Raw genomic sequence first — 9907 nt, 5'->3', positions numbered from 1 at the left:
TCACGCTTCAATCAGTCTGAATTTTTGTCAAGTATCAGCTACTCAACAAGTTCGTTACATCTCCACTATCTACATCTGAATGGGTCAGCTTATTCAACGTCGGGCACAGCCACTGCTGGCAGCTGGAAGAGCCATTTGTTCAAACAACTCAAATCGCTATTGTTGTATAATGAAAAAAGCAAAAAACAAGAGTGGTTTTGTTACAATTATCCTTCATTCAGTTCACTCGGGTGGGCCCCTAGGGGCTGGTGGAGAGCTGAGGAGTCCTGACAGTTCCTGTGGTGCAAGGTGCAGCTCTGCATCCTGTAGTCTTCACTCCGAGTAGTGCATGATGGACTCCACATAGTTCCCTGGGAAGAGCCCCGTCACTCCATTCATGACACCCTCATACCACCCATCATCGTTCTTCTTAATGACGTAAATGATGGCACCTTCCTGAAATGAGAGCTCGTCCTCCTTGTCTTTTGTGTAGTCATAAATCGCCACCACTAGGAAAGGGAGGAGAGAGAGAAAAAATAAACATTGAATAAGGGAAGGTACTGGTGGGAGAAGGAGAAAATGCAACTACAATGGCCACAGTGTGCAGCACTCTTGTGTTTAAGGCAATCTGGCAAAACTACTTCCCCCACTCATCTGAGGTATCCCAGAATTTGCTCCCCACCCACCCCAAATCCCTTCCAAACTTCCCAACTGCTGCTGGGCTTTTTTCTAATCCTTATTGAACTCTGGCTGTTCTCATCATTGATATAAAAACTCAATGCTTGCTTGAATGCTGATCTTCCAGATCCATCACGATGGATAAACAGAGTAGGATTAGACAAAGTTTGGTTTGGCTCCACACGGGCACAGACACAACTCCCTAAATGCAAAGCTACTAACGCTACCAAGTGCTACCAAACTAATGCCAATTTTTATAGATTAGCAAAATGCAAACTAATGACCTGTCCAAACACAGGCTGGAAAAAGGAACAAAGAGCACTGTAACGAAGTCTGGAAGGGGAAAGGATTCCGGGAGCAATTCTCAACTGTAGTGGGAAAAGAACGTAGGGGAAGTAGGAGCTCTGGGTTTCCATGTAACCTCAATCCCAAATATATCACAGTCTGGGAATGCACAGGTGCAGCCCCAGCTCTGGGACTCATAGTGCCAAGATACATTATCCAGAGAGTGGGGGTCTGCTGAAGTAAATCTAATCAGATGACCCTTTAAAGGAAAACTTAGGCTAGATATTAGAAAAACTTCTTGAAAGATTAAGCTGTGGAATAGTTTTCTTAGGGACGTGATGGAAGCCAAATCACTTGGGTCAAACCACTGGGAAATATTAAGCAGAGGACTTTCCTGTATTGGAAAGTGAGAGGGTGACCCAATAGATTTTTTCCCACCAGAAAGCAAGTTATACATGCCAAAATCTGAATACTGCTTCAGCAAACTGCATCAATCATCACTTTAAGCAGTTGGCATTGGCACACCGAGCACAGGCCTTGAAACAAAATGCATGTTGCACTCCTGATTCTTCACGCTAGCGAATTAACAGAAGTTATCTGACCCAAATCCAGGGGGAAATAATTAACAGCATGAGTTCAGGAGTCAAGTGTCCTGAAGTACTGCAAAATTCATGATGATTTTGCAAACAGAAGATGAAGCTTTTCATTGAAGGAAGTCATAGAGACGTTCAGTACAAATGTCTGCTATAGGTACTGGCTTTTTCAGGATGAGAAGCAGAATTCATAACCACAGTGCAATGGAGAGTCAAAATAGCTACCTGGCAAACACTGTTAATATGTGCAACATTGACCTGTAGCATTATGTCATTTGTACAAAGTGCATTAAAAAAAGCATGCATTATAGGCTCTTCTTTACATTCCCCTATTTGTAAATTAATGCATTCTAACCAGCTTTCGATGTACCATTCTAAGGGAATAAAACATGAATGGTGAAATGAATAAATATTTATTGTGTTTGTTTTTGATCTTGGAAATTTAGCATTGAAAACCATTTTTATTTAATCGGGATACTCTTGTTTGTGTGATACAATACTCGCAAATTCCTATTTAAAAATACATTAAAGTTCCTGGTGGATCTGTTGATCCTAATTTTAAGGTGTTTTTCTCTTAACTAAAATGTTCCTGCCCTATCTAGTACTCAGAAGAGCAATACGTTTAAGAGAAAAATGTCTTAACTGAGGACCAATAATCCATCTGTTTAGATGGTACCTTCTGATTCCCTACTTTCCTCATGTGCCAGTTTGCACCAGTCCCTTCTGATCATTTGGAATACATTCAGCGTTTCTAGTTTACTAACATACGTTTCCTTGTCATTCCATGATGAAATAATGGAAGTCTGGCTGCTTGATTCTCTTATAAAATGACTTTTTTATAGAAAGAAAAAACTAAATCTGCATTATAGATCTCTTCTTGTAATCTGTTCCTTCTGTGAATTACTTTTGTACTGGGACCTTTTCCTCATTCTCAAAGAATGCTTAATCCTTTTGTCTGCAGTCACCCCACTTCAAGCTGTGATCTTGGCAGAGTTTCTAAATTATGCGGAGTCAGGCCAGTATTTCAGCGAGAGCTCCGGATGCTGAAGTAGTAGTATTAGGGATTCAACAGGTGGCAACCTTCCCTCTAACAAGTCTTAGGCAGGGCCTATTTTCAGGTGTAGCTGAACACATTTCAATGCAAAGATTAAAAATACACAGTTATCCACTGGGTTGTAATAAGCTGGTTTTTCCAACTAATGATTTTTGCATAGTTTTTAGACAATTTTATATTTGGTTTGTCAGAAATCGTCTGCTGGATTATAACAAACTGACCATAAACCTTTCCAAGATTTGCTCCCAGACCCTGGAATTCTGAAAGTGAAATGAGAGGATAAGACCAGATTCCCTTCCTACATGGCATGGAGGAAGATTTCTCCCTTCTAAATATCCATTCTTGACCATTTGCTTTGTTTGGTTAAGAATCTTCCTTAGCATGGGCCCCATCCTGTGGCAACACCCCAGCATAAGATTAGATGAGGCACTGTGGTGCTCACGGGATGGGCTTTTGGAAGAGAAAAAAACTGAAGTTCTGACTGCCAGTGGTCATTAAAACCATACGGTGCCCTGCCCAAATGTAACATCCCCAGAACAACTGCACCGTGCCTACTTACATTTCTCCAGCGGTTTAAACAGGATCTGGTATCCACTTCCTCCCCCAAACTATTGTGTAGTATTGCTGTGCAGTATAGAACCCCAAGGTGCCATTTCTAGTCACTTTTCAGAGCAGAACCACACTTTAGAGCAGACACAATCTATATCCATTGCATTTCCCAACAGCTTTCCTACTTCTACATCCTCAAATTCTGCATAAGTAAGCTACAGTCATTTGGTCTCTTAGAAGTTCTTTCCTATCAAGTTAAAGTTTCAGGGAACAGACATACCAAAAGCCACACAAAATCATTGGCATGGCTACTGCTAATTGTTGGGGACAACTGAATGTCCACCTTGTCTGTCAAAAAACAGCTTTTCTTCTCTGGATCATGTAGCACTGACAATCCTGTTTATAAGAGCATAAGCCACTGCCATGGAAATAATTATTTTGCAGCAGATAAAGCTTTGTTCGTTCACAGTAGGATAAATACGTACGTTCCTCCAGTCTGAAAGTCCCCTTCAGTGTAGAACTTTGGCTTTAGAGCTTGTTTGCCCTGGCATGTTAGAAAACAAATTTCTCCTCTCCCAACTCCAGTAAAATGTAATAAAATATCTAGAGGTGGCTTTTGTACAGCAACCAAATTATTCATATTCACAGTGGTATCCACCCTTGCCTTCAAGATCTCCTTAAGTTTCTCTTCTCTCACTGAGCTATTGTTTAGCTGTTTGCTCATCATACATTGGAAGAACCTCAATTTCTCTTGTTATTTTCATTTCATCAACCCTTAATCATCTGGTGCCAAGATACAGGATCTGAATTAGATTTTGGCAGGGACCCTGAACTAACACCAGGGAGTTCATTTCCCACCTCATCCTCTTCTATTTTATATATCCAATATAAATCCCTTCCTCCCCCAACATCATTTACCTTGTGAATCCAAAATCAGCACGCTTATTGCCTGCTGGGACATTTACACATACCTTGCTGCTTTCAGATGTTCTCATTCACAGGCCCATAAAAGTCAGAGATGGGGACTGAAGCAGGATCTTGTCCCTTGAGAAGCATTCTTGTTTCAAATTTAAAGTATTTTCTTCTGGCCACTTTCACTATGAATACAGGTTTCCCCCCAAAAAACAGCTAATGCTATATTTTGTAGTTTCAAGATTATTCTTTTTTATCAACACAAGATATAAAGAATAGATCAAACACTGGAGGTCTCGTTAATGCAGTAATTGGACCATTTAAAGTTTAGACATCTGTTACTGCACATGAATATTAACATGTTCAAAACAAAATTTTAATGGAATAGACTTCATATATATGTAGTACAACACATTGGTGTGATTCACAGCAATTCTTCAACAGGATTGAGCACATTATTGCATGAAAACTACGGATACATGACAAAACCACTTCTGTGGCAATAGTTGTCCTATACACTTAATGAGATACCAGTAGCTTTCGGTGAAGAATTGTAAAAGTTTTAAACAATTTGATCAAGGACACTTCTGTTACCAGTCCCACAAAATCCAACCTCAGCCTCTTTTCCTCCACTGACTACAATCCAATGTATAAATGCATTACTCCTTATAAGCAGTTCACACATCTCAAACTCCAGATTCCCCACTTGTTCCCAAAGCCTCCAAGCAAGAAACAGGGGAATAAGGGCATGATTATGACAAGTAGAAGTTTTGTATGTGAAAGGAACTATTAGGTCAGTGGTTCTCAGACTTTTGTACTGGGGACCCCTTTCAAACAGCAAGCCTCGGAGTGCGACCCCCCTTATACATTAAAAACACTTTTTTAGTATTTTACACTATTATAAATGCTGGAGGCGAAGCAGGATTTTGGGATGGAGGCTGACACTCCGCAACCCCTCATGTAATAACCCTGTGACCCCCTGAGGGGTCACAACCCCTAGTTTGAGAACCCCTGTATTAGGTGCTTAAGGGCTGAAAGAATGATGAATCAAGACTTCCCTTTCCCTTAGTAAAGTGGGAGGAAAACTCCCTAGCTAAACAGAATGGTTACTCATTTCCTGGGAGTTTGGTTTGTGGGGTTTATTTCACAGGCAGAAAGCTCGCTTTATGAATAGTACAGGGATTGCACTTAACATTTATACCATTCTGAAAGATTCTACTGGTTTGAGACACATTTCCTATACTTCAAATGGGGAACACCATTGGAAGCAGAAATCTCTCAAAACAGAGGACACAGACCACTGTGTCTACTGAACGCTGACTGTACGACTTTGCTGTGTGACCATTCACATTTTAATTTTCAGCACTCAACTGCTTTCTCCTCCCTACCCCAAGAAGCTGAGACAGTGCATCCAAGACTGCTATCTGAAGCATCCTGAAGTAGCCTAAAACCTGAGTACACCTGATGGCAGGTGAAGGGCTGTCCTGAACTTATTGGGTAACAGCCATCACCTGAGGCCTAGTGAGGTTACTGGGCCCCGCTGGGCTGGTAAGGGTACATTTCTGGCCATTAAAGCTTGAGGGGGGAGACGCAGCACAACAATATAATTCCTTTCACCAGTGGGGGTGGAGGCAGGAGAAGAGTACTGGCTGCATTATATTTCCTCATCAATCAGGTAATATATGGATACGTTTGAGGTTGGAATCCTGCGTTTTCTGTGGGGCCTTATATTTATAACAATATTTGGTACTCCTTTATCAGCTAAATGGCAGACATTCCCAATTTTTTGCCCCTTGGGGCACTCCCCAAATCAGATACACCTTTACGGTCATTTCAGAGCTTAGTTATTTTGGCTGGTTAAGTGGTCTAAAACATAGGCCCATGACCATCTCATCTACATCCTCAACCCACAAGGAATTTGCACTATTGATTTTCTCTCAGATCTCCTCTTTCCAAAGAGCACCAAACTTCCTTTACTAACAAACTGGAGCCACCTTTTACATATTTGTCTGTTCAAAACTAGGTAGGCTTCAAAACTCAATCTTCCCCACCCTGGTCATTCAGAGCCAGAAGAGTCTCCAACTCTCCTACCTTGCCCCTCGGACTCCATTCACAGAATGAGGGTACTGTTTAAAGGTTGTTGTAACTCTGTAAAAACTTGCCCAACAAAACCATGCTGTGGGAAGAGGGGGTTAGGGATCCCCCAAAAGATCCTTGATGAGATCAGAATGAAACTTCACCTCTATGATGGCATCTGAGAATAAGCGCTGGAGGGCTCATCTGGGTGCTGCCATTGTGGAGCAAAAGGAACCTGCCTTGGGCTTCGGCAAAAGCTAATGGGTGGGAGGAGGGAAGAATCAAAAATTCCTTCACAATGGAAATCGTTTACAAACCAGCAGTTCCCCCTTTACCCTGTTCCATACGGGAATGTGCATAATCCTGACACTGCCATTCAGAAGAGATTTGGAAGAGTCACTCTGAAGGCTGATGAATAGTTGTCTTGCTGCCATCTTAGGCTTACCCATTTGACGTCTTTAGCCTTTGTCTGTCTAGTCCTACCTACATGGCTCCTTTCATCTAAGGATATCAGTGCTTCATCCAGGAACCGCTCACCTTCTCAAATATTTAACTTCTTGGTGCCCAAATCTCTCAAAATAAAATGACTAAAATGGCTTCATGGGGAGTCATGTTCATTATGGTTCTGACTTCCATATAAAAATGTGCTTAATTCATACGTAAGAGGTTTTTCCTCCCCTAAGAGTTGGCACTGCAAATTCGCCCTGGGACATGAAAGTTATTTGCGTGTATCCATCGCAAAACGATTCAGTGAGTGCCTCCAGTTAAACTTGGGCAACCAGGCTGAAAACAATGGGGTGGCCCAACTGGAACCGAGGGCAGATATTCGCCCTGCAACCGGAATGCAGTTAATTCTGCTGAGGCAGAACAGAATCTAGTTCACTTTCCCATAGTACTGAAGAGCCACAACAGCTAACGGGAGTAATCAGAAAAAAGTAGTCTTTGCTCCACGAGTAAGCAGATATAATACACAGCAGTGTTTGTCCATTAACTGCACTTCAACATCAGCTGGCCCACCAGCTTTGAACCTTATGTCCGACTCTAACTAGCAACTATGTCCCACTTCTTTAAAACCCATAACACAACAAACAGTTGCAGTCTCCTTTATTCTTCATTGGATTAAAGACCAGTGACATTTTCCTGAGGTCCAGGTGACAAGGCTACCAGAACTTTAGTGAAGATTGCTCTCTACAAGTGTATCTGGAGTTAGGAAATACCATAACAGCCAAAAAAGTGAGAAGTCTCACACGTGGAAAGTTCTCCTCAGGAAATACTTGAGACTCACTGTTCCTTATGAACACAGTAACAGGGCAGTACGCTTCACACAACAGAAAATGCCTCGCAGCATAAGCAGTGTCAGCAAGCCACAGAAACAGAGTGAATGCTGAGCGCCCTCAATACTACTCAAGGTACAAAAGCAAAAAGCAAATGTTAGTGAAGCAATGAATCTAATCAACAAGGGTAAAGGCTTACAGAAGTGACCTGTACTGGTCCTAGCCTGAAGAAAACATGCCACCTATTCTCACAGAAAGAAGTGCAATGGAGAGATTTAACCTTCCAGAAAAAGCTGATCAGTCCATGTCAGGTGCACCAAGGTCAATAATCAGCATCCCCATTCCAGAACACTCCACCGCGACAGTAATGCTTTGTATCAATAGCTATTTTCCTGCCCTCCCTCATGGAAATAAGCCTCCTTGACAGGAATAAGCTGAAGCAATGTTTATCAAACAAAAGAGTCTGTGGACATCAATAGAACGATGTCAATCAGACCCATGGAAAGGTGTAGCAATTCATTTAAATATCCTGCAAGTCAGATATTTTGTCTGACAAGTTGTCGCAGCCTGCCGGTGAAGTCTGTGTGTTTCGTGAACCACACACTTATGGCAACTAGGTAGGAAAAGAGACAGCAGTTTTGCAGTCTGCTGGGACTGGCAGAGGTTGCTTCTTCACAATCTTCATTTTTTCCCCAGCTACTGTACTGAATTTATTTTTCTTGCATGCATGAATTTTTTCTCTTGGTGCAGTGTGAATAGGGTTGCCAAGTGTCTGTTTTTTTTACCAGAACGCCCGGTCAAAAAGGGACCCTGGGGGCTCCGGTGAGCACCGCTGACCAGGCCGTTAAAAGTCCGGTCAGCAGCACAGCGCGACAAGGCAGGGTCCTTGCCTGCCGTGGCTCTGCAAGGCTCCCAGAAGCAGCGGCATATCCCCCCACTGGCTTCAACGCATAGGGGCAGCCAGGGGTCTCAGCGCGCTGCCCTCTGCCACAAGCACCGGATCTGCAGCTCCCATTGGCCGGGAACTGTGGCCAATGGAAACTGCGGGGTCGGTGCCTGCAGACAGCAGTGTGCAGAGCCGCCTGGCCACGCCTCTGCGTAGGAGTCGGGGGGAGGGGGAGACATGCTGGTGCTTCCAGGAGCTGCTTGAGGTAAGTGCCGCCCGGAGCCTGCACCCCTGACACCCTCCCGTGTCCCAACCCCCTGCCCCAGCCCTGATCCCCCTCCCGCCCTCCGAACCCCTCAGTCCCAGCCCGGAGCACCCTCCTGCACCCCAAACCCCTCATCCCAGCCCCACCCCAGAGCCTGCACCCCCACCATAGCCCGCCCTCACACACACACACACACCCCAGCCCCAGCCTGGTAAAAATGAGTGAGTGAGTGACGATGGGGACAGACGGAGGGGGGATGGAGTGAGCGGGGGGCGAGGCCTCGGAGAAGGGGCAGGGCAGGGGTTGGGCCTCAGAGGAGGGGGGCAGGGGGCAAGGCAAGGTTGTTTGGTTTTGTGCGAGTAGAAAGTTGGCAACCCTAAGTATGAACGTTGTTGAAGTGTCTAACATTCACTACCACAGTTGGGAAGTCTTGCTGTGCTACATTTTATATCTCTTTCTTTATTATTAGGCACACTGCCCTGCTTCACAACTGGAACCAGGATTTCTCGCAGAAAAGTTTTCAGTGGCAGTAACACAGGAATTTTCACTCTATATCAGGGGTCAGCAACCTTTCAGAAGTGGTGTGCCGAATCTTCATTTATTCACTCTAATTTAAGGTTTTGCGTGCCAGTAATACATTTTAACATTTTTAGAAGGTCTCTTTCTCTAAGTCTATAATATATAACTAAACTATTGTTGTATATAAAGTAAATAAGGTTTTTAAAATGTTTAAGAAGCTTCATTTAAAATTAAATTAAAATGCAGAGCCCCCTGGACCGGTAGCCAGGACCCGGGCAGTGAGAGTGCCACTGAAAATCAGCTTGCGTGCCGCCTTCGACACGTGTGCCACAGGTTGCCTACCCCTGCTCTATATTAACCATATTTTTAGCCTGTGAAAGAAATTTAGTATAACTAATTCCCAAAAAAGATACCCAGTCAAGATGGACTTTAAGCCACACACACACACACACACACACACACACACACTTTTTGTTCTGAGATTCTTAAAACTATTTTTGTGAGAAGCTCTAACTTCATCGCTTTCAAGAGGCCTTCAAAATTTGGCAAGGATAAAACACTAGGGGCAGGGAAGTGCCTTTTCTTTGTCCCATGAATTCCCATTTAAGTTTGGCAGAGAGATAGGCTTTTGAAAGTCACCATTACCTTTCTGATGTGTGTCATCAGCATGCCAAAATCACTTAACATGGACATTTTAATGTAAGGCCAGGTCACTGCTGTCACCACAGCAGTGCCACACACTGCACTAGGAACCGTGGGAACAGATGTCTTCCGGAAAGCGTAGGAGAGGAAAGAGCTAAGCTTTTCCACACTTAGCTGGATCCCCAAGACAAAGCC

General features: G+C 43.5%; 1 protein-coding gene across 47 annotated transcripts in view; it reads right to left on the bottom strand.

Moving 5' to 3' along the window:
- Positions 1-312: 312 nt before the first annotated feature.
- The window catches only part of ABI2 (abl interactor 2), a 95459-nt gene continuing 85864 nt past the window's right edge, over positions 313-9907 (bottom strand). For all 47 annotated transcript variants that reach the window (XM_065413555.1, XM_065413550.1, XM_065413522.1 and 44 more), the window contains one exon: positions 313-488. In XM_065413555.1, coding sequence (XP_065269627.1) covers positions 313-488 — 176 coding nt within the window. The remainder of the gene's footprint in view (positions 489-9907) is intronic.

The sequence above is a fragment of the Emys orbicularis genome, chromosome 11 (genome assembly GCF_028017835.1).
Source record: "Emys orbicularis isolate rEmyOrb1 chromosome 11, rEmyOrb1.hap1, whole genome shotgun sequence".
Classification (NCBI taxonomy): domain Eukaryota; kingdom Metazoa; phylum Chordata; order Testudines; family Emydidae; genus Emys; species Emys orbicularis.
Note: the sequence above shows the minus strand (reverse complement) of the source record. Positions and strands in the feature narration are given on the sequence as shown.